Source organism: Anser brachyrhynchus (assembly GCF_964034855.1).
Source record: "Anser brachyrhynchus genome assembly, chromosome: Z".
Lineage (NCBI taxonomy): Eukaryota > Metazoa > Chordata > Aves > Anseriformes > Anatidae > Anser > Anser brachyrhynchus.
Genome location: NC_137697.1, coordinates 37715790 through 37741637, shown reverse-complemented (window position 1 = coordinate 37741637; position 25848 = coordinate 37715790). Strand labels below are relative to the sequence as shown.

The 25848-nt window shown below is 41.1% G+C and overlaps 1 protein-coding gene across 2 annotated transcripts; it reads left to right on the top strand.

Annotated features, from left to right (window-relative positions):
* The first annotated feature begins 10022 nt into the window (after positions 1-10022).
* On the top strand, positions 10023-22570 carry GCNT1 (glucosaminyl (N-acetyl) transferase 1). 2 transcript variants are annotated; one of them, XM_080574521.1, is made up of 4 exons: positions 10097-10177; positions 12009-12101; positions 19621-19732; positions 20156-22570. In XM_080574521.1, exon 4 carries the CDS (start codon positions 20294-20296, stop codon positions 21572-21574), a length of 1281 nt encoding a protein of 426 aa, XP_080430647.1. In that variant the 5' UTR covers positions 10097-10177; positions 12009-12101; positions 19621-19732; positions 20156-20293; the 3' UTR covers positions 21575-22570. The 2 variants fall into 2 exon arrangements, with proteins under 2 accessions (XP_080430646.1, XP_080430647.1); XM_080574520.1 differs by lacking the exon at positions 12009-12101 and having other exon boundaries at positions 10023-10177.
* The last annotated feature ends 3278 nt before the right edge of the window (positions 22571-25848 follow it).

Below are 25848 nucleotides of genomic sequence, written 5' to 3'. Positions count from 1 at the left end.
CTAAGTGAACTTTTACATGTTTTGGGCTCAGGGCATAAGCTGCCTCCAACATACCTTAAGAAGGTGGCTGCAAGTAGTAAAGGTTGTGATAGGTTTGGACAGTCATGTTAACAATCGATGCATTGCAATATCATAGAATCATATCATAGAATGGTTTGGGTTGGAAGGGACCTTAAAGATCATCCAGTTCCAATTCCCCTGCCATGGGCAGGGATGCCATCCCTTAGATCAGGTTGCTCAAAGCCCCATCCAGCCTGGCCTTGAATGCCTCCAGGGATGGGGCATCCATAGCTTCCCTGGGTAACCTGTTCCAGTGCCTCACCACCCTCTGAAGAATCTCCTCATAATATCTAATCTAAATCTCCCCTCTTTTAGTTTAAAACCGTTCTCCCTTGTCCTGTCATTGTCTGCCCAACTAAAAAGTTGTTCTCTTTTTTTTTTTATACGCCCCCTCTAAGTACTGAAAAGCTGCAGTGAGGTCTCCCCTGAGCCTTCTCTTTTTTCAGGCTGATCATTTCCAGCTCTCTCAGCCTTTTTTCATATGAGAGGTGCTCTGGACATCTGATCATCTTTGTGGCCCTCCTTTGGACCCACTCTAATATGTATACATCTATGCAGAACTTTTCATCAGTAAACCTCAGAGCACTTCACTGAAGAAATATATGCCCTCTTTATTTTGTTCAGAAACTACAGATATCAGAAAATCTGCATATCAGGTAATTGTTCTGCTTAGTTTATATTACAAAGACATTCTTGCCAAGGCACGGATTCAAGCTGCATTATTATATAAGCTTCTTCATATTCACTTAAGAAGTGGATTTTTTTCTGACTACCACAACTTTTGTTTATCATTCATCTTCTGGCTTGGTGGTTTAAAATTAAAGGCTACAGGTCTCCTCACACAGCAGCTTTTTCACTTCACAATAGTCAAAGAACAGTGATTTGCTTGTATGATTTGCTCTGCTGTATCAACTTGTATCATTACAGCTTGTTGGTGTCTACCTGAATAGGGGTTTTTGACTTACAGTCAATTTTTTTATCACACTTGCTTATGATCTTCATTTTGCTTAATTTAGACAACATGGAGAACAATGTGCTGTCTCTGACTACTGGACAATTTCTTGGTAAATTAAAACAAAGTCCATTAATATCCAGTGTCAGCTTAAACCCTTGTGGTGAACACTATAGTACAGAACAAAGAGCTGCCAAATCACCAATCAAACAAATTTAAGAGTAAACAGGATGTCAAATATATGTATTAAATGAAAATATTTCAGCACGGAAGCTTTTGAACAGGACAATGGAGTCTTTCTGAGAATGTAGTTCAGATCTTCATATGTTGGAAGGTACATTGTTTTTCTTCAGGATGGCAACAATCCTACTTCCTTGCAAAGTTACAGAGATGGCTTTTAGGCATGTTCCAGCAAGTTGGGATAAAAAAACATAAATCAGAGTATTACTTTCTGACATATAATTAACTTTCACTAATAAACTTTTTTTACATTATAGTGCAAACCCCGATTTTTTTTTTTTTAACTGGAAAGCAGTCTTGTGTGTTTGTTTTTATATTTTCACAGGCATCTTTCTTTTGTAAATTTGTTTCACTGTTTCAGGAGGTAACCAGAAGCATAAGGTCCTTCTGGACTTCTAGAGAGGAAAAAAGCATGGTATTCTTCCAAGTTTTCAGTCTTCTGGGGCCTGAAAATACTTTACATGAACAGAGCTAATCCTGAGGTCTTACTAGAGCACTGAGAGCGAGAAATAAAATCCTTTCTCTCACAAGCTTCCTACTTGTAACTCATTATCAAGAGGTAAATACTTTTTTTTTCTTTTCTTTTTTAATACTTGTCTCTGCCACAAAATACCATCACTTGTGAACACTACATGGTAAGACTGGGCTTAGGAAAAGGAAGACCAATGCAAAAAATCTGAAGTAATCCAGCAGGAATTTTGCCCTATAGTAAAGATCAATGGAGCAAATATGAGAAGTAAGTTGTTTTTTCCTCTTTCTGGATACTTTAATCATAGTGTGTAATTGTACATAAGTGAACTAGAGTGAAACTGTATGTTTATCAAACAATACTAAGGAAAGGTACTAGCTGTTCTTAACCTAGAAAGAATTAAATTGTTGAAAGGCGTAAGTTAGGTATGAAGAGGAAACTCGGGAAATTCTTACAAGACATTTAATTTTCAGTCTTAAAGGCTTAAGGAACTTCACATTCAACATCTGTCTGTGACAGATATGAGACATTGAAACCTGAATAAAATATTTATGTATAAACCAGATTTAGAATATCATAGAATATCCTGAGTTGGAAGGGACCCACAAGGATCACTGAGTCCAACTCCAACTTCTATTTAAACATAGAAAAAAAAAAAAGGAAAAAAAAAAAGGATGGTGAGTTGCAGAATGTAAATAGACCTGCCAGACCAGCCTGTAATTAGGACCCCACATTTACCCTCTGGGGCAGAACAATAATGGGCTACATGACCAAACCACGAACTCTTAGGGACATAAGAAACAAGACAGATTTGGAAACATGTCTGCAAAATTCAGTGGAATGAGTTTGAAATAGACACTGTAAAAGTGTATATAAAGCGTACAATAAAGTAGCATCCAGTTCATATGATTATGTGACATCCAAGCTTACAGTAAATCCACAACCAGGTAATAATCAGATCTTACACTGTTAAATGTTCATGTGCACTAAATATACAAGTTAAATACAATCTTGGAAATACACACATAACAATTTTCTTTGGGAATGGAGCACCTAGTCCATTACCGGAAAATATCAGCCTACACATTTTCTTCACAGCTGAGATAATAGAACAGAACTCCCTGAGGAGTGACAGAAAATCACAGGACAGGATCCTGTGTTCAGATCCCATACTTTGGCGTTTTCTCAGCAACCACATACAGGGTACATTTATGAAGGTGGTGCACAGGACTGACTACCCAAGGGGACAGAGCGGGACATTCTGTTTCCAGCAGAACAAGTTTGGTGAAAAACAGCTGAATTCTCAAACAACGTTCAGCTGATCCCAGCTAACAGAGCCATGCTACTATAGAAAAAGGAACCCACAACAATAGATAATGTGCAGCCAAATCATAACTGGGTGAAAATTCAGAAATAAGGAAAGTGCTGATTTTACAGAAATTAGACAAACTGTCATAAAATAAAATAAAAAGTAACATGGGGAAATTATGAGTACATGTTGAGGTCTTGATGACAAAGAACAAAGTAAAGAGAAGAGTCTAATGCTGTACATATAAATAATAACTGAAGGAACTTCAGATTCATCATCCTGAAATCGTATTAACTTGTTTGGATATGTTGGGAAAAAAAGTGTTGATACTGAGTTTTTTTCCACCTCACTTCTAAAAGTAGCAGTACCAGAGACTATAGCATGAAATCATGTTAGTTAGATGTGTTATACCAATAACCCTGAAGTCTGCAACTTCAGCAAAATGCAAATAGGAAGCTTAGTACTAGACTGTCAGTTTAGCAACAACTGATAGTAAAACAGCGTCATTGTAAAAATATAAATCATAGATGCTACTCGCGTGATATAGGATTATGAGCTAGCCATTTATAGTAGAAAGGAAATACATGTTTATCTAGTAAAACACAGACACAAGAGTCTATAAAACAATTTATTGTGTAATTGTTCCTCTCAGCTACAGCAACAGACTACCTTCAACAAAGACAGGAAGGAGAAATGAGACTACTGGAACTTAAATGAAAAAAATGGGCTGTGAAGTAGCTAATAGATGATGGAAAATCTAAGGAAAGGCTTAAGCAGCGCATTGCAGCTACACAGCCTACAAATTGTGCGCATAGATCACCTCAAAGCTATTGGGATATGGGGCTCTGAAGTTCATATGTTACAAAAGTGTAGAGAAGAGAGGAAGTGAATTCACACGCTAGTTTAGAATTCCTGATTAATACATATAGATATGTGTATATATATTTGTGTGTATGTATCTGTATTTATATACAAAATATTGTGGTTCTTTTTGTTGTGTTTCTGTTTTTGTTTTAAATTTGGGAGAGAGGACTTTCTAGGACAAGTGACAATTTTCACAAATAAAATTTGGAAAAGGTTGAAGTTTGTATAATTTGTTAATGTCTTAGAAGGAGCTTGACTAAAACACAGGCTTTGCAAGGCCACAGCAGACTCATCTTTCACCACTCCTAGAAACCAGCAAATGGAGTCATTCATTTCCCCAGCAGAAACATTAATGCCAGGCCTGCTTCTCACCTCTCAAGTGCAATCATCAAGCTGTGCTTTCTGACTAGATCAAGGCAACAACAAATAATCTGAACGGTTGTACTGGGTTTGCTGGGCAACCTTTCGGTGGGGGGACAGCAGGAGAGGCTTCTGTGAGGAGTCCAGTCATTGCCTCATGCTGTACAGAGCCAACTCCATGGCAGACCCACTGCTGTGTAAAGCACAGCCTAACAGCTACAATGGGACCTCTGTGAAAAACATATTTAAGAAAGGGTAAAATACGTAGCAGTGTGTGAGAGAAGCAGCCCTGCAGCCCCCAAGGTCAGTGCAGCAGGAGGGCAGGAGGTGCTCCAGGCACACAGCAGCAGTTCCCCTGCGGCCTGTGCAGGGAGAGGCCCCTGGTGGAGCAGGCTGTCCCCCTGCAGCCCACGGGTCCCACACGGAGCAGATCTCCACGCTGCAGCCCGTGGAGGAGCCCCCGCTGGAGCAGGTGGAGGTGGCCTGGAGGAGGCTGCGGCCCATGGAGAGCCCCCGCAGGAGCAGGCCCCGGGCCGGAGCTGCAGCCCGTGGAGAGGAGCCCACGCAGGAGCAGGGGGTCTGGGGGGAGCTGCCGCCCACCCGTGGGGGACCCGTGGTGGAGCAGTTTGCTCCTGGGGGATGGATGGACCCCGTGGTACGGAGCCGTGTGGGAGCAGTTCTTGAAGGAATGTATCCCGTGAGAAGGACCCCATGCTGTAGAAAGGGAAAAGCTTGAGAAGGAGCGGCAGAGAGGAGCTGATATGAACTGACCCCAGCCCCCTTCTCCATCCCCCTACACCACTTGAGATGGGAGGATGAGGAGTCAGGAATGAAGGAACTACACCTGAGAAGAAGGGGTCGGGAGTAGGAGGCAGGGGGAAGGTGCTTTTAGTTTTCTTTTTGTTTCTCACCACCCTACTTTTTCAACTTTAACAGGCAATAAATTAAATTATTTTTCCTCTGTTAGAGTATCTTTTGCCTGTGGTAGTAACTGTTACGTGATCTCCGTGTGTTTATCTCAACCCCCAAGCCTTTTTGTTGTGTTTTCTCCCTCTGTGTTTTTGAGGAGGGGGAGTGAGAAAGCGGCTGGGTGGGGCTGGCAGCCAGCCAAGATGGTACAATGAGAGGCACCTTTTTGTTGTACCACCATAGCAGTGCAAGGAGAGGCCCCTAATTTACCCAGTGTATGTTTTATAGTCAAGTTCAGCATTTCAAAGCTGCAATTCACTCCATGCCTATTTTTTATTCTGTAATTAGTGCTAAGTGCCAGCCCGTTTCTTGGAAGAGGTTTGTCCCACGAGGACCTTGACCATGCAGTACAGGCATGGTTTACTCAAACTTATTTTAAACTCACCTGAAAAAAAAATGCCTCTCGAAAGTATAACAATTTTAAAACACATAATAAGTAAAATGAAAGGTTATTTCTAATGTGTATTACAGATATTCTGAAGAAGAAAACATGACCTTCCCTTCTTAGCTCTATCCGTGAGCTGCCCTTGTACCTGCAAACAAACACTCATCCATTTCAGAAGACACTTTGTTCCAAAGCGAAATACTCTACAATGCACTTCAGATTTTCTTAAAGGGCATGGAAGGTGGAAGTCCTCCTTCTGTCACATAGCATTTTGTGTTAAAGTGGTTTGGGCTGATATAGTCATCTTCTTCAGACCTTTTATCCCCAACACAGTGCTTGTACCCTTCCTGTGACTTATGCTAAGTCTCAGTTTTCAAGATTTCACCCGCAAATTAAAAATTAGATTATTTTTCGCCTGCTCAGGCACAAAACAAGCAGCATAGAGAATCTAGGCAAGAACATCTACTGTCTCAAAATTTTACAACAGAGGTGCTACCGGTGATGACAACAGAAAAAAAAATATGCAAATTTCTGGACTGTAGCAACTCTTTCCTTACTGAATGTTAATGCAGCAAAGTCACAGTCTTCATAAAATCATAGAATCACTGAGGTTGGAAAAGACCTCCAAGATTATCTGGTCCAACCATCACCCTACCACCAATATCACCCACTAAACCATGTCCCTAAGCACCATGTCCAACACCCCCAGGGACTGTGACTCCACCACCTCTCTGGGGAACCCGTTCCAATGCCTGACTGCTCTTTCTGAGAATAAATGTCTCATAATTTCCAACCTAAACCTCCCCTGGAGCAATTTAAGACCATTGTAGTCCTATCATTAGTTATCTGCGAGAACAGGCCGACCCCCAGCTCCCACAACTTCCTTTCAGGTAGCTGTAGAGAGCAATAAGGTCTCCCCTGAGCCTCCTCTTCTGCAGACCAAACAACCCCAGTTCCCTCAGCCGCTTCTCACAGGACTTGTGCTCCAGGCCATTCACCAGCTTCATAGCCCTTCTCTGGGCACGCTCCAGGGCCTCAATGTCCTTCTTGTAGCGAGGGCTCCAAAGCTGAACACAGTACTTGAGGTTTGGCCTCACCAGAGCAGAGTACAAGGACCTCCCTGGTCCTGCTGGCTACACTATTCCTGATACAAGCCAGGATGCCATTGGCCTTCTTGGCCACCTGGGCACACTGCTGGCTCGTGTTCAGGTGAGCATCAATCAACACCCCCAGATCTGCACAGCTTTCCAGCCACTCTGCCCCAAGCCTGTAGCACTGCATGAGGCTGTTGTGACCAAAGTGCAGGACCCGGCACTTAGCCATGTTGAACCTCATCCCACTGGCCTCTGCCCATCAACCTATCCTGTCCAGGTCCCTCTGCACAGCCTTCCTACCCTCCGACATATCAACACTTCCCCCCAGCTTGATGTCTACAAACTTACTGAGGGTGCACTCAATTCCCTCATCAAAGTCATCAATAAAGATACTAAAGCAGAAGTCCTTTAAGGCAGGATTCAATAATGAGATTAAGAACTTCTACCTTCTTGGCATTAGATATTAGGATCTAACATCTTCGTAGTTATTGATCTGAACTATCACAAGAAACAGTGATATTCAGAGAAGTGATCTTTTTTAAAGGTTAGCAGAGAAGCTATGAACGTTACAAAATGCTAGATGGACATCTGACTTTTCAAAACCAGGAACTTTTATTTCCTTAAAGTTAGTAAATTTCAAAAGGTACAAGAATAAGCAGTAACCATTAGGTTAAAAAAATTATTTGCATCTCAAACTTTTGATAGAGCATTAAAACAAACAAACAAACAAAAAAAACCACAAAGCTTTTAAAACATTGTATATTCTTTATATTTTCCAAGAAAAAGTCTAAAAGCCTGGAGGCAGCCATCAAATGACAAATGAGATACTAGTATCAATTTAGAGCATGCATACCTATGAGACGTCCTCCTAGCAGAGATATATTTAAGCTGTATTCTGCTGAACCATAACTATGTAAGCGTAGCAATGCACAGAAAACTCTGTCCTTCAAACTTAATCTTAAGTATGTTGTTTATATGCCTTTTTCTCACTAGATTGCCGGTGGCTATCTAATGGCTATCAAATATTCACACAGATGGATTTCATGCAACTGAGTCGAGATCTATAAGAAAATCAATGATATATTTAAAATTTCCCACATGTGACTCTGCTTTTTTTCACTTTTTTCTTCATATATTTTTTTAACTCCTCCAATTGTTTCATTGGCTTCCTTTATCAGTACTTCCAAAATTTTGAATTAAATCTCTATCTTCTTTTTTTTCTTTGTTCCACAGCTGCCACAGCGTCACATCTCTCACCAGTCTATCCCACAGCAGGGAGGTCAACTTGTGCACCGTCATCTAAGCATTCCAGCTTCAAGGTTAGAATCATAGAATCATTAAGGCTGGAAAAGATCTCCAAGATCATCTGGTCCAACCATCCGCCTGCCGTCAATATTGCCTACTAAACCAAGTCCCTAATTGCCACATCCAACCTTTCCTTAAACACCCCCAGGGACAGTGACGCCACCACCCCCCTGGGCAACCCGTTCCAATGCCTGGCTATGGAACAAAAGAAGAAGAAGAGCAAAAAACAGGTGGAAACCCACCTTGCCCATTTTCTTTCAGGATCTGTTGACAAAGACTAAACACGTAAATGTACCATAACCGAAATGCACTCACTGAAATTGCATGAAGCTGCAATAAGTAAATTATGATTTTTTATTTTTATTTTTTTTTTTGCCAGCATGGCAAAGGATTAGCCTCTTTAATGTCCATCTGCCAGGAACTATACTATCTACCTGTGCAAAAGTCAGAGAATAACAGATTTCTGAACTTCATCTATTTGTCCAAAATAACTACTTTCAGTAAAGATTTAATGCTTTTTCCCTCATCCCTCCCTTCCATTGGAAGTAGTTTGTAGAGGGAAACTTCTGTTTCTGCAGCAAAATACACAATCTCTGGTGCTTTGTTTATTTTGGTCCAACACACTTCTTTGCTTCTCTAGTTGTGTGAATAATAAGGCAGAGGAAGTGAAAAACAATGAAACAAAACGTTTGCCCTCGAAGTTTACCTTTTGTAAACCCAATTCACCTTTTCATAAATACTCCTTGCACTGCAATGGCATTACAGTGCTTTGCAGACACTTTAACAAAAGAACAATAGTTAAATTTACTCTACCTATGACTTCTCTTATTATTCTAATTTACGCATTTACATGCAGATAGGGAGTCTTTAGCCGTAACCGCAAAGCGTTACTGTCCAAGGGAAAAACAAATGGGAAACCTTGTCTCCTTGCCCCCAGATTTCTCACTCCCTTGGGAGCCTCTGTCACCCACCACTGGGTTTCCAGAAAAAGCACCTTTTTAATACCGTGCTCTACCAGAAGCTCAGACCTATCAGTTACAGACAGGTCTTTTTTTTTTTTTTTTCCTTTTTTTTTTCCACCTCACCTGGGAAAAGCTAGGGATTGCTAAACTTGTGTGTAGTTAGTTACACACAGTTTCTCAACCCAAGAGGTATGCAAATAAGAAAAAATTTCTTGACAACATGGAATTGCAAATTTCAGGCCCTGCAGCCCATTTCCATTTCAGTGGTCACCTGCCACTGTCTGCCCGTGCCAGCCTTGAAAACAAATCTCTGTTTTCTGGTGAGCTTTCAGCCCCTTGATCCTGCTTATCGTGCAGATGCACGAACCCCCAGTGGGAGCTCACTACTGGGTTGAGGAATGGGCAGGAGAGACCTTTTAGACATGCCTTGATCCGCCAAGTCCTATCGCAGAGATTCCTGGGATTTTTCAGTGCTTCGAGCACTGCTCAAACTGCTGCAGAATGCAGCGCTCGTTTTGTTGTTGCTTTTAGCAAGGGAGATGATTTCTCTGAACTTCCAATTTCTTTGGAATCACATTTTCTTTGTAAGTCCTTTCATGGCTTATGGTATATCAAGGAGGTGCCCCCAAACCCCACTTTCGTATTTCGGCGCCCCCCGAACCCTGCTGGATGCGTTTTGTCTTCGGGCGCGAACAAATCAAAGTCATCCTCTGGCTGTGCCGAGACACGCATGCTCTTCGTTTCACGGCACCACTTTCTGGAACCGGCCTCCCAGATGGGTCTGCCCCTTCCCCACCATGCTCCCCTCCCCGCTCCCCGCTCCCAGCGGCGCGTTTGCAATTTTATTTGTTATAAATAAATAAAAATTATTAACAACAACAACAACAACAATAATAATAATAATAATAATGACAGTAATAATAGTAATAATAAAGGTGCTAAAAAGAGCAGCGGAAAGCGAGGGCTGGCGGCATCTCGGCACCGTCTGAGCGAGCCGGGGAGCGCCGTTCCGAGCAGCGCTGATGGGTGGTGCTGGGGGCGGTGCGGGCTGTCCGGGGGCCGCCAACCCGGTGCGGTGGGGCCGCGCAGGGCAGGGCAGGGCAGGGGCGGCGGCTCGGTGGCCGCTGGGGGCGGCTGCAGGCTGCGGGGCGCCCCGCCGGCCCCGGGCACATCCAGCCGCGCCGGGGAGAGCGGCGGCGGCCCCGCAGGTGGGTGCCCGGCTGGGGGCGCGACGCTCCTCGACGGGGCTCGGGGGCGCCCCAAGGAGCATCGGGGTGGTGGTGGTGGTGTGTGTGTGGGGGGGGGACACGGGCAGGTGCCGCGCTGCGGGGCAGGAGAGGCGCAGCCCTGCGCGCACCTCGTCCCCCTGTGCTTCGGGTCCTCTCTCCTCTCTGCCCCGCTTTTCTTTCAGCTCTGCTTGTGCCCTTTCCCCTTCCCTTTCCCCTTCCCTTTCCCTCTTTCTCCGTTTCTCTCTCTCCTTGCTTTCTCCCCTTCTTTCTTTCTCTCCCCTCTCCCCATTCTCTCTCTCCTTCCATTCTCCCCCTCTCCTTCTTCTTTCTTTCTTTCTTTCTTTCTTTCTTTCTTTCTTTCTTTCTTTCTTTCTTTCTTTCTTTCTTTCTTTCTTTCTTTCTTTCTTTCTTTCTTTCTTTCTTTCTTTCTTTCTTTCTTTCTTTCTTTCTTTCTTTCTTTCTTTCTTTCTTTCTTTCTTTCTTTCTTTCTTTCTTTCTTTCTTTCTCTTCTCTCTCCCCTCTCTCTCTCCCTCCTTTCTCTCCCTCCCTCTTTTCTTTCTGTCTCCATTCTCTCTCTCTCTCCCTTCTCCCTCTCCCCCCTCACTCTCCTTTCTCTCTCTTCTTACTTTCTTGTTTCCTTTTCCTTTCATTCATTTTGTTTTTCCTCTCCACTCCTCTCCGCTCCTCTCCGCTCTGCTCCTCTCCGCTCTAATCTGTGCAGTTCACATCTCTCCGTTCTTTTTCATCCCCTTCTTTTTCATCCCTTTCTTTCCTTCTCCACTGTGTTTTTTTTCCAGCTCCCCCAGCACCCTGTCCCGTGGCAGTGTGCGCAGGGCTGGCCCCTCCATGGGATGCTGGGCAGCCCAGAGTAGGCTGCTGGGCTCAGGGTGTTGGATGGGTCTGAAACCTGTTAGTGAGAACAGGGAGCAGGGGACAGACACCCCATGCTCCTGAGGAATTGCAGACCTGAGGTATGGCTTTTCTTCTTGTATTAAATTCACTAGAATTGGGAAAACCCTGAAGAAACCTCCTCTTTCAGAACAGCAAAGCTGTTTAGAAGGTTGTAAATAGTTTTCTGTGACCCAGGTTGGGTGGGAGGACTCAGAAGCCTGACAGGAAGCCCTGGCACTTTGCCCCCTTTCAGTGTTGCTCAGAAAAGTAGACTTCTTTGTGGGAAAGAGGGGGAGTGGTAGCAGCAGGGAATTGCCATTTTGGAGCCTGCAATTTTAAATTTCTTTTTTAATGGAATATGAGGTGGGTGACCTCAGAGCTGGCAAAAATGACAGGCCTTGGGAGTCAGAAATCGCAGTGTGAGAAGAGGGGACAAGACTAGCATTTCAGTCTATCCACTTCAACTTGAAAATTCTTGAGAAAAAATAACACAATATTTGTACATCAGGATGGAGCTCAGTTACAGTGGAACAAGGCTTTTGAAAGTGGGTGTGTACAAGAGAAAATACTTTTTTTCTCACCTCTGTGTTTCACTGCTCTCCCCACAGTAAACATCAGTCATCAGCATTAATCTCTTCCCTATGAATCTGAAATGTCTGGGGTAATACCTATTTCCTGGAGCTATAAAAGCCAAAAGTTTCTTAAAAAACATGAGCATCTTTGCCAAGTCTGTTCTCTTTCTACACTTCTGTGAAATGCACTGGGGAACATACATGCTGAAGATTTACAGTCTGCTGTGTTGAGAGCACAGTGATGTGCTGAGCAAAACCCTACTTTCCATATTCATTGCTACAATGGAAAACTTATTGCTAGTCTTATGAAAAGATTTGATTTTTTTATAATTATTTTTTTCTAATAGTCTCCTCCTGGTCTTTGTTTGAATTCTGACGTAATCCCAAAGTTCTCCACTTACTTTGGTTCATAAGATCCTGACAAAGCACTCTAAATTATAGTATGTATTTTGTCCTTTTGTGCATTTTGTAATGGATACTACTTTCTAGGTAGTGCCTGCATCTTAGGCAATAGAAAGTTACATTTTTGAACTATATTTTTATGTTGCATTGTCTTGCAGATCAGATGAAACTTGTTTCGTGCTCATTCGAAGTGAACAGTGGGGGAAAAAAACAACAAAACATATAGTACCTCTTAAGCTGTAAATGTAAAATAGAAAAAACTGTTTTATTGACTTGCACAATAGAGCTAAACCTGTGCACTGGAGCATGATGCTGATCCATGTTAGTGCTGTAAGAGATCTCGTATTTTCTGAGGAGGTTGTTGCTGCTGGTACTATTTGTCCTTTAGGTCACTAAAGAAATGTAACTGTAGGCATACGTACGCTGCCTTCAAAAAAGGGCAAAGAAAATCTCCTCCGACCAGCAATCTAAATGTTTTGCTTGAAGCTGGATCAAAGTACTCAAGAGTTTGACAGCCTCTTCCCTCCCCCTTTAGATTCAGGTTTGGTTTAACAGGTGACATTACCTTTCCTGCTAAGGGGCCTGCCAGTTTGTCCTGTTCTGAAACAGGGCATTATCACAAGGGAGTGATTAGCAAACACAGTAGGTGGGCAGCAGGAGTGCAGAGCCTGCTCAGTTCCAGGGGAAATTACAGCTCCTGCTTTAAAGTACTGTGAAAAAAAATGCATATGCATTTCACTTAAAGGTAGCCAATGCATACAGATTAACCTGAGGAACACAAGGCAACTCAACTGTTCTATTGTTAAACCGGTCAATCGTACTTGAAACATTATTTTTGTGTGTGTGTTTTGTTTGTTTACTTTGGGATTTGTGAGTGTACTTTCTGTGTCAGCTACCTTGAGGTAAAACTTTCCTTCAGTACTAAGAGTCTCAGACTCCTTGAGGTAGGCGATGGTCACTAAATGACTTTGTAATAATGACTTCCCTTTGCTTAGTTGAAATTTCTTACTATTTTAGCTCTTCTTGTGGGACCTTTAAGAAAGGATTTTAATGCAAGTGGGAATCAGACTTTGAACTCTGTTGTGAGGAAGATGTAGTTGACAAATCAATAGAAAGGCTACCAAAAATTATACGCTTTCAATGCCTATCTGATTCTAGTCACTCCCATCATTCAGTGTCCATGTAGTGGTAGGTGTAGCAATGGTGTTTCGTTTAAAGCTGCCTTCTAAGCTAACAAGTCACTAGAAATGTGTTATTTCTTTCTCAAGAAAATAAATGCCTTTTGTTTCCTTTTCTTCCTGTTTTATAACCATCTCTGAAGAAAAAGCCCTGCACTCCTGCAGAGTGTTATCAATGAGCATCCACATGCAACCCTGCTGCTCTGGGTATGACTTTCAGAATTCATGTCTTAGCCCCATACAGTCTAATGGTAGTCCAAATACTCTGCTTGTGACTAGTGCTTGTTTTTGTAAGACAGAAGACAAATGGAACAAACGTGACTGCTTTCATTTGGTTACAGGCATAGCTACTTTCAAGATCGTATTGCTTGATATCATGGAAATGTTGAGTAAATGTGACCCCGCTGTGTGTAGCACATCTCTTCAGAAAACCCCACATCCACGCATTCCATCCTTGTGCTTATGCATGTTGGTGTTTATGCAAGCAGTTTATGGCTTTAAAAATCACTTCCTCCTCAGAACAAATGTTCTGCATAGCTGAGCCTGAATGGAAGCAGGTCAGTTGTGAAAACTGCTTGCAGGACACGTATGCTTTGAAGCATGTTGGGTATACCGTGGGACAACTCAAAGACTCTTCAGCAAATCCACCATCAGTGGAGGGCCTTCTGCTGAAGTGTTGAGGAAAAGTTTGATACCTCAGGTGGAATTTGTGAGTGGGGAAAGTGAAGAGCAAGAATATGGGACGACACCTGCTCACTTGCTATTCTGAGGGCCAGCTGAAGTCTTCTTATATCTCCTCCCCCTGCCCCAAGGGCAAAAAAATCTGGGAAAATAAGTCAGTTCTGACTCTCACTCCCCACCCGTCAAAAGGATTACTCATCTTGTGGCCCATCCCAGCCAGTGCTTCAGAAATGGGTATATTCAGTACTACATTTTCCACTCAGCATTTTTTCAATGGGTTTCCATAAAAATAAAAAACCCAAAATTGTCATGACTGTGTGTAGGATTTTATTGCAACTTCCAGAAAGGTTTCAAGTATGTAATGTAAGGTTTTGGCTAAAAGCTAACATGTCTGTGGATGTAGACTTGAGGCACGTGTTAATATTTGTGCTGCTGGGATCTCTCCCCAAGAGCTATATACCAAAAGTCACAGAAGCTACAACAGGTATAGGGAAACACCTCCATCTACTTCCTCTGATGAGAAAAAGTGAAGAGAAGGAGCTGTGGGCACCTTAGCTCAACAGCCCCAGGGAGCAGTGACACTGAAACCTTGTGGCCAGGCATGCAAGACCAAGGAGACCGTGCATACATTTCTTAGCTGGTTTTGTCCTCCTGCCAGCCTCCGTAGTGCTGCTGGGCTTTAGCTCCTTCCTGCCTTTCTGTCACGCTTCTGCAAGATGTACAGGCTGCCCAGGTACCCCAAAGTATTTTCTTACCTTCTGCCTAACCACTTCTGAGCTTCTGGTGCTGATACTGGCCCGTGGTGTATTTTGGAGGTGCTTATGTTTCATTGCTGAACTGGCATTTTACATCTTGCTTCAACAGTTTCTCCATTGGCGTGAGCAAAGACTGGAGTGCCAAAATCACAAGGCATTTGACCTTTTGTGTTTTTTGGTCCCAGTGCCACCAGTCCTACATTATCTTTTCACGAGATGGGTCTGTTTACCAATTCACAGCAAACCCTAATTGCTTTTTGTAAAATAATAACAACAAAAAAGATAACATAAAAAACTATATGGTAATATCTTAAAAAATATATATATACTTAGCCTATGGTTTCACTTTGTTTTCTGAACTACTTTAGACAGGACAAATGAGGGTTATGCATTTTACATGAGTTTTGAGAAAGGGGTCCCTGTGACAAAGGAGAATTAGGAATCCTCTTTTGCCTGTCCTGAAGGTGCAATGTTTAGCAAAGCCACAAACCACACATTCTTACGCTTATGGTTGTTTGAAGGGGGTTGTTCCACTGACCCACGTTTTGCATGTTGCTAACTCTGCATAAGAAATAATAAGCATGTGTAACCGTTGTTGGAAGGAGGAGGAAGAAAGAAGTTGAAGCACTGTAATTTGGGCAGAATGAATTCTCCCAGAGAACGATACTACCCAGATGCGAAACTGATTAGAGGCAGCTCTTGCTTTTAACCTAGTTTAGGAAAAGACACACCTCCTACTCTCAGCCGTATCAGTCCAAACAAGAACCTAAAACCTGGAGGCTGAGTTTGCTGGACTAGGGCGTGGTGATCTGCTAGGTCTCTGAAGCCTTCCCATCAAGCTAGGCTTTTCCAAACTCCCTTGTCCAGGTCCATTGTACTGTGTTGCCTTTGTTCCTCCTTGATGACCCTCTCCCCTGCTTTAAGGATGCAGTTTCACGATAAACTTGAGTTGGTTTAATCAAGCGTGCTGTTGCTGAAGGAGGAGGCACCGTTCTCCTCCATCTCTCCCTAGGTTCACACGTTCCTGGGGTGGGAGCAGGCTGGGGCCATCAAGGCCCTCAGGGCCCTACCAGCAGAGGACTTCCCCAGGGCCGGGCCTGCTCCCACACTGACAGGAGGTGCTGGGTACGTGCGGCTGGGAGGGACAGGAGTGGTACTGCTCCTTCCACCAGCAGCATGCCATGTGTCGGACGAATCCCACCACGGAACTGCGTCCGAAGGGGTGGGCTCTGTGCAGCTGGGCTCAGGCACATGGGCCTCTGCCAGGGCTCCTGGCAGGTCGGCGTAGCAGCACGGTGCTTCCTCTGCACCATGGTGAAAGTCCCCTTGAGTGGTGTGAGTGTAATGCTCCTTAATGGATGGGGCCCTGGCACACCTGATCTAGTGGGTGGCATCCCTGCCCATGGCAGGGGGTTGGAACTGGGTGGTCTGTAAGGTCCCTTCCAACCCAAGCCATTCTGTGATGATGGTAACAGTACTGCTGTTACCTGTTTTAGTCCAGCCAGTCTGCATAAAACATCCAAATGAAATTCAGTCTCCCTTGGAACTGTGCTATAATCTTGTAAAAGATGTTTTCTTTAGTTATTATTATTGAAAACTTATATTTCTTGTGGAATTTTATGTTTGTTTTTAAGGATGGATGAAGCCATACTTATCTGAAATCGCATGCTGAGCTGGGCTAGGAGGGTGCTGCTCCCTCTTGTCTGTGGCTGCAGTTTTTCCTTGATGAACTTTGTTCCTAGTTTACTCCTTTAGCACAAATACCCATGCTGTATCTTCCTGACTCATTCAAGTCAATAATGTGGGTCACATTTACCACCGAGCACATAGGGTAACACAAGTATATAAAGTAACCAGGTAAACACAACACTAACAATACCCAGCTATTTTACAGCACCTTTACAGTAATATGAAAATTAAATCTGACTTTTATCAAAATGTCTCCCAAACTGCCAGATAATGAATACTTGCTTCATAGATGAATAAATTAAGATGCAGGTGATCCAAATTATTTAGCCTCTGACTCAGAACAGGTGTTAGAACAGGAGATTTAAACTGGGTACAGTAATCCTTCCCAAAAGGCCTATTTAAATGTCCAGTGGTAGTCTGTAGTAAAAATCAAGTTGAAGTGGCCTTGTGCTTTCTGTTTAGTCATACTTTATAGTTTCTATACAGCATTTAAGAACAATTCTGTCAGGAAAAAGGGAAGCAGGCAGGTAACCAAACCTTTTTACCAACTCTTCCAAATACCAGCAACTGCTGTAAGTTTCCCCTTTGAATGACTGCTGCATCAAAAACGCAGCTGTAATGAGGAGGAAGCAGTAGAAGATGGAAACGGGTCAAATACATAACTTCTGAGACCAAGCCTCAGTTGAGAGCAAGTCCAGGGCTGTGCATGAAGTCTTTTTTTTGTCTGCGGCTGTGAAAACCTCCTTCCTGCTCTCCCAAGTACAAAGCTGTGTCCATAACACTGAAGCTATCAAGAAGTTGAGAAGAAGATGGCAAAAGCTTTGCTGTTTGAAACCATGTTAGGAGTATTCTAGGCTCATAAAACTTTCTAAAACAGAAAAAAGCTATATTATTAGATGAACGTTAGCAAATCTTTCCTAGCTCTGTGAAGGTCAGTGTATGCAAAGAATGGGCGTATGGCCAGGTCCTAGTACTTCTAGAAAGGAATTCCAAGCATAAACAGGGCAGCTTATGATTAAGACTGCTCAGTGGAATTGGTGTGTCAGTGAGAGGAATTGACTGTGGGGAAAAATTACATAAAGATAAGTACCTTGTAACCTGTAAATGTTTACATATTTCTCTTTTTGGTATAAAGGAAATAAAAGTTCTTTTTATTTTGAGCTCAAAACAACTAGCTAGCTATAGGAGACCCTTCTGAAACAGATTATTTACCCTGTATTCAGCTAAGTCTTCCACTAAAAGCAGACTGAGAAGGACTTCTTAGCAAACTTATTCTTTGGAGGTCATGGAAGTGAAGATCTTAATGGTAGCTTTAAGTTAAGTCTCTGGCTCCCTGAATCACAGAGAACAAGAAGTGGGTGGCAATTCTCTTAAAGTGCATGTTGTTCCTCAGTGCTCATGCTTCTATATAAACTGAGAATAGGATAAAGTAGAAATGCTAACTCTTGTCCTAAAGAAAAGGGTTCCAGTTTCTGACAGCTAAAAATTCACAGATGTAAGTGCATTTGAATTATATTTTAACTTTTACAAAAATCCTTGTTCAGATGTGGTTGGTAAGCAGAAAACAGTAGTTTAAAGTTAATCCATATCACAAACTGCACCCTATGGAAATATATACTTGATAGAGGCTATGGAGACTATCACATAGCTGCTATCCTTCTTTTATTAATTTCATATATCATGGATATTATTTTTATTGGATCAGATTTACTAGTCAGAACTGGCAGGATGTCAAGTAAGGAAGTGTGTGGTAAGTTGTAAAGCATGTTAAAACTTGCTCTAAATTATGTCTTTGTATTTGATGCCACAACACAATCTAAAGGTGGTGATTGAGGAATTCCCCTCTCCCCTTTTCTTCTACTCGTACTAAGAGCTTAAATTTTTTTTCTTCCAGTATACACCTAAAACGGACATGCAACACACATCTGCCTCCCAAAGATAAGTTAGAAATTAAAGATACAGTAATTACGAGTATAGCTCTGAAAGCCTTCATGGTAAACATTGTATTTACACAATACTGTTATCTACAAATAACTTGTGGCCCTTGCATGGTGGTGGCCTGAATTATGAAACACTTTGTTGTGGTACTGGTTTAAGTTATTGCCAATCCTTAGAGATGTGCTAGATGTTTGTGCAGTGACCTACACCCTCCATCCACCTTCCCCATGTGGATCAGTTCCCCTGGTCCATTTGCAGTGCTGCAGGCGTAGCGGTGGACACGAAGCATAGTGCGTCCCAATGGCACCACTGCTGTCAAAAAGCTCTGCAATGCCACATCTCAATTTCTTACACATACACATATTGGGTTTTGCAAGTTAAAAGCCACAATGTAAGAATTACAAGCTAAAATGATACTGAGGTAGCTTAAAGAAAAGAGGGGAAAAAAATAAAATCTTATGCTGAAACAGCAAAACCCAGAGGAGAATACAGCACAATCTTCCTTAAACAAATGTTCGTACCAATTATTTTGGGAAACAATTGCTTAGAATCAAAAAGTTACTCAAAGCACTAAAATTTTCTTGAAAGTAGTAAAAATGAAAGGAGCTATAGGTCTCTCAAAGACTTCAATATTTCACAAACATTTTAATTTAAAGATTAAAATGTTGGAAGACATTCACTATAAATTATATTATTTTTCACAGAGCTTGGTTTGAAATTCGGATCTGTGCTGAATTATTCAGATAACAAATTTGTAAGCATAACTGCTTGAGCAGTAAATTGTTTAAGAACATCCTATTCTTCATCATTTTACATGTATGAGGTAGTACAAAAAAGACATCTAGTTCTTTAATCCTGTTGTAGGCTGCAGTGTTCTCAACAGCTAGACCTATAGCAGCCACATGACTTTGGGACAAACCCTTCACAGAGTGCTGAAACAGAACAAAGGCATTTCAGCACTCTGCAAACAGAATATGGAAAAAAAAAACAGAAGCAGAACTAACAAAAATAATGCAGCATCTGGGTTGCAACTCTGCCTTGCAGCATGTTTCCACATAAAAAGCAACTGCTGAATAGTTTAAAAAAAAAAAAAAGTGTGTCTAAATGATGGTAACACAACACTGCTGTGCTCTTAGATTTGTGCATTTGTAGGGATTTAACACTAGTCAGCTTTAGAGATGGATCGTAACTACTGCCTTTTTACCTTGAAGAGGTACTTCAGCAATTCAGTCACAGCTGTTTTCAGAACTCTGCAAGCTGAGGAGCCATGCTATACTAATTTCTTTTTCCCTTTTTAATCAACCCTTTCTTGATAGATCATCTGCAGGATGTTGAAGAGACTGCATCTCATGTAAAAATCTAGGAAGTCTTCAGGGACTGCTTCCCCAGGAGGAAGATGAATTGTGAATAGTATCTAGGAAGTGAGTGGTAAGTTAAAACTGTAATTAAATTTATGTCACTGCTAACATGGGTATAAAACATTCTTGTCACATTCTGAAGATGAATTAACATCAAATACTTGCTTGTCAGAAACATATCTGACTTATCTTGATTTTGTTAGATGCAGTTGAACCTGCTCTGCTCTCTTACTGAACTTGAATTTGTAGTCTTAGTACTTCAGCCAATAAAAGATAAGAAATAGCTCACGAAAGCTATGTTTCCTCTCCCAATATTTCTCTTGAAAAAATACACTAATTTTATTCATTAATTTTTAATTTTCAGTAGAATATTTTTGTCTGAAGTATTCACTTTTTTTTTCAGTCGGTAAATAGTAATGTCATTATTATCCAGTAATTTTTTAAAGAAACTTTTCAGTAACTGCAATGACAGCTACATTTTATTTCATTTTAGGATTTTTCCTTCTGTCTTCCTGACAAATGCACCAAGTTTCTGAGAAACACAAACTGTTTCTTCTGAAGTTGTTGAGGCTGATATGAGCAGAGTGGAGGACAAATTTTCTTAGCCCTACAAAGCCACCTGGTATTTGAAATGCTGAAAAGGAAACTACGGTTTTGCCACAACTCATGCTTCAGGCTTTTCTTGGGTCTAACTCTGATTTTAGTAATCATTTCAGTTTTGAAAGTTAACCAGAAACCAAACTTCTTAAATCGGAGACATCTAGAGCTGACTAATGAAGACCCTACTGGCAATATTAACTGCACCAAGATAATAGAGGGTGATATAGAAGAAATTCAAAAGGTGAAGCTTGAGACATTATCAATATCATTTAAGAAACGCCCCAAACTGACAGCCAATGACTATATTAACATGACAGCAGACTGTGCCTCTTTCACTAAGATGAGGAAATACATTATGGAACCTCTCAGCAATGAGGAAGCAGAATTTCCAATTGCTTACTCGATAGTGGTTTATCACAAAATCGAGATGCTTGATAGACTTCTAAGATCTATCTACGCTCCTCAGAATTTTTACTGCATCCATGTAGACAGAAAGTCTCCAGAATCCTTTTTTACTGCTGTGAAAGGAATAGTCTCATGTTTTGATAATGTCTTTATTTCCAGCCAGTTAGAGAGTGTTGTATATGCTTCATGGAGCAGGGTGCAGGCAGATATTAATTGCATGAAAGATCTCTACAGAAGAAGTTCAAACTGGAAATACCTAATAAACCTCTGTGGCATGGACTTTCCTATAAAGACCAACCAGGAAATAGTAGAGAAATTGAAAGCCCTTAAAGGTGAAAACAGCTTGGAGACAGAAAAAATGCCTGTTTATAAAGAAGTAAGGTGGAAAAAACACTATGAGATTATTGATGGTAAGGTAAAGAACACAGGTATAGACAAACAACTGCCACCTCTCAGTACTCCAATTTTTTCTGGTAGTGCCTATTTTGTAGTTAGCAGAAGATTTGTAGAACATATATTAGAAAGCAGCAAAATCCTCAAATTTATCGAGTGGGCAAAAGACACTTACAGCCCTGATGAATACCTGTGGGCAACGATTCAGAGAATCCCTGAAGTCCCCGGTGCCGTTTCTTCTAGTGACAAGTACGACGTTTCTGATATGAATGCACTGGCCAGGTTTGTCAAATGGCAGTACTTTGAAGGAGATGTGTCTAAAGGTGCACCCTACCCACCGTGCAGTGGAGTTCATGTTCGGTCTGTCTGTGTGTTCGGGGTAGGAGATCTGAAATGGATGCTGCGAAATCACCACTTCTTTGCTAATAAGTTTGATACTGATGTCGACCCTTTTGCAGTGAAATGTTTGGAAGAATATTTACGACATAAAGCATTGTATCTGCAAAAGAACTGAAATATTGCACTCTCCAGTTATGAAACCTAAGTACAAATAATATACAGTACAAATAATATACTACTTTAACATGCAACACTGGTGGTGGTGGTGCTGATAATGGCTACGATGGTTATCACCACATTGGTATGGTGGTGACAAGGCCCTGCCTGGTCCATGGACAAGTTGGAGAGAAGACATACCTCTGAAGATGAGGATGCCTTGTGTTATACCCTGAGTGTTGGAACTTGGGTACAAAATCAAAGATGGCAGTTTTTGGAAGCTCAACTATTTCAAATATTTATTATATAAATATGTGTTATGGTGTGATTAATGGGCTTCCTTTGGCTAAACAACTTGTTTGAAGGCCTGGAAATGATTTTTTTTTTTTCATGGTTATGGTTTTTTTTTTTTTTTATTCCCATGAATATAATGCTAGCTGTAAAAGAAAAGTGAGGAGAAAAAAGGGGGAAGAAGCAGCGGGACTGCACAAAGTTTGTATTGAGTGCTGGAAGATCTCAGGAAATTAACATGGGAACTGATTTGAAAAGCAAACAAAAGGGGATATACCAAAGCCAAGTGTCATCATTTAACTTAAATATGATTGCTGCAGTTCTGCAATATGTAATTCTTAATCCTCCTGGAAACTTCATCTTCAGCATGGAGTATTAAGGACTTGTATTCCTATTTTTGTAGCAAAATCTTGCTTTTGTACTCTTAAGCCTTCCCTGATAATGTGATATGAAGTTTATATACTAGTTCCTCGTTATATCATCTCAGGAAAACTTCATTTTTGTGCTTGATGAGAGTTAGACTTGTAATTTTACACTTACTGTATCACAAGTCTTACTTCTGAATCCAGAATGACTCAAGTTTCTCAAAAACTTAAAAGAAGAATTGCAGCAGTGTACAAATGTTACTGATGGAACTGCGGGTTTCTGCTTTCTGTCAGGCTCAACTTGCAATCAGATACTTTTAACACTAAGTATGCAAAAATAAAGTTATTTTTCTAAACGATACTGTCTCTTCCTACAGTTAAATTCTTAAAAGGCTCTGACAGAAAATCCTAAGAAGACCTAAGATGACTTTACTGTAGGTTGCCATACACAACTGATGCTGCAGCAGAGACAAGTCTTGCCTTTCCTCCATCCATTCATTCAGGCATCCATGCTTAAGTTTAACATGTGCTGCTGTTTCTTACTTACTTATTTGCATCTTTTAGTAGAAAGGAAAGGGGGAAATCTGGATGAATGTTGTTTCAGATTAGTCCCCTGCTTGATCTAGCTGCTGCAATGTGGCACAGGTACTGCAAACAATAGAAAAGCATGGTGATGAGGAGTCAGGACAGCATGAGGAATGATATTATTTCTTTTCATAGTAATCCTGGTTTGTTATGCATCCTATCTTACTCCTGATATTCATTATTGACAGTAGCAAGTAGCAGAATAGACTGCTTTTTTTTTTTTCTTTCTTTTTTTTCCCCCTGTTATTTGTGTTTCTTGGACTGTTGCTGTGAAGGCAGTACAAGTTTCTCACAAAGGTAGATTGTCATAAGTTTCTTCTAAGATCTGCCCCAATATGAGACATGAGCATTATGAACTGCTTGCTGTTGATCATGCAAGTCTTTAAGGAGGCAAGAGATTTAATCTAAAATGGGGCCTCTTCTTGCCAACCCCCCACCTTCAAAACCACCTGAAAGCTGTTTAGGGAGTCTTCAGAGAATCTCACCTGGTGTATAAACATGTAATTAAGGCCTGGGAGCAGAAGCAGAGAAGGGAAATACCCTAGGTTGTCTTCTCCACCCTTTGGCTTTTCTACAAGAATGCTCGTATGCACAACCGTGCTCTACCACCTTTGCACAAGCTATAACAAGGAGGTTCCTTAACTTAGGTAGTAATGGGAAATGGCAGGAAGTCAGGTTACAGCAGAAAGGCAACTGTTTGCTTTTAAGAATTTTTACCCAAAGACAAACTACGTAAATAGCTTCTATAATACCACAACTGTTGGTTCAAAAATGATGAAAAAGTGATAATGAAGTTCTCTGCGCAGACTCAATTGCTTAAAATTGTCTAGACAGCTGCAGCATCAGCCCCTTTGCCTACCTGTTGCAGCATGCTTTGTACTTATTCGTTTGTATAATACAATGAATGCCTGTCTGCTAGTAATAATGCTATGGTAGGTGGTGAAGATGCTAGTTGCTTTGGTGCTCCAAGTGTTACTGTTAAGATAGAGTCAAGAGAGACCGTGTGTACAGTCATGGTGTGGTCTGCTCTGTATGGGAGGCAAAATACAAGAAGAGCTCTGTGTTTAGCATATATTCTCCATAAAATACAGAGGAATTTCTTTTTCTTCTGGGGAACGTAAACTACCCAAAAAACACCCTAAAACAGTTGTAAAAGAGAAGCCCCAGTCTAGCAGATTTTAAATGATGTAGAAAGGGAATTTAATGAAAAGAATAATCATCTCTTAAGTACTGAATGTGTAAAAGGAAATTAATAGATCAATTAAAAGTATTTTAACTATGCATAAAGACACCCTAGCTACTTATAATGAGCAGAGAAAGCAATCTAGCTTATGTTAGGATTTCGCTGAACCTGCCAAGAAATTTACCCAAAATAATCTCCATCTCAAAGTCAAGCAACTTTGTGGCACCAACAAAGTATAAATGAAACCTAGATTGTATTTCTTATTGACATTAGCAGTTGGTATTTCATAACTGATCTCAGTTTTCTACAAGATGTTTAGAAGATGTGAGTAAAATTGTGGTACTGGCTTGAGTGAGCATGAAAGAAAAAGCTCAACCAAAACAGTGCAGCAACCAGCTCACCTTGATGCTGTGCTGAAAACTCTGGACATGATCAGCTTTAGTGGTAGCAATAGCTAAAAATTAAAAGCTTTATGATTACATCAAACTTCCAGCCATTGATCCTGAATATAGTAGTGCTTAATGCAAGAAAAATTACAAGATTACAAAAATTACAAAATTACAATTACAATGCAAGAAAAATGACATTATCAGCCTTTGGGCAGCTATGAAGGAAATTGGTTTCCATTGTCTGCTAAATAACCTTGCCCCCCCCCCCCCCCCGACCCTTTTTTTCCATGTTTCAAGGATGTTTTAGTTTCTTAGTCCAGCTAACCAGTTATGGGAATAAATGGGTATCCAGAGAAAAAGTTGTTGAAGAAATACATGCCCTTCTCAACTTCCCGTAACTTGTCTTTTAATTTTCCATAGTAGAATTTTTCAAAACAGTTTAGTGCATTGGAGGCACTGCTCTTGTTCAGCTCTAAAAAAAGGAACAAACCCTCTCCCCGAACATATTTACACATAAGCACTTTGAATGGCCCCAGTAATAACAATTTGTTTGGTTTACAGATGCAAGCAAATAATTGTGGTAACCAAGTATCCTGTGTCACTAGCAGTCACTGGTCTGAAAGCCTTTGGGCTCAACGGTTGATTTTATCCCAGAAACCTGGGATTTTAGATTTCATCTAAAACCTCCATCCTGCTTTACGTTCGATTTGACAGGAAGGATGTTTGGCTGTCTGACTGCTTCCTAGCTAACACCACAAAAAACAACAGGAAACCTTCAAGCTGAACACTACGGTTATGATTAAGCTAGCCATACAGATTGCTGTGACTTGCTGCATTTTTAAGTGGCACGACAACTAACAATAGGCACCCTGGCTATAATGTTTATGCATTAGAAAATAAAAATGAATGAAGAGGCTGTCTTCTCCCCCATCCTAGTACTGTGCTGGAGAGGACATAATCCCTTCCTCCAGGTTCAGTGCTATTGCAAGCTCTGAATGGCAGCCATAAAAATAGCAAACATAATGTAAGTTCTGTTGCAATATTTGATTGTATTTAATTATAGCTTCATTTAGTCTTAACATTTTTATTAGTGGATTTCTTGTAAAATACACAGAAGTTCTAATATTACAGTGAGCACCACTTTAGTCAGTTATAATATGGGAAATAGTATTACATAAAATGGCTTTCCATGAGTTGGCAATACCATTCATCCTCAGCTTAATGGTTCAGTAACATAGTAGACCAGTTTTCATATTTTTCGAATTATCTTCTTTCCAATATATGTTTCCTTAATTGTCCTTTTACTGCCTTAGGCTGCAGTGTAGTAATGTAATAGTAACCTGCTTTTGACAGACAAGGAGCCTTTCAGGTGATGTAGATGGCAGACAGAAAAATACTATACCCTTTAGGTTATGTTGTTTATCTCAGATCATTCACTCAACCTTTTCCAAACACCATTACTCACTTTCCAAGAATCTAT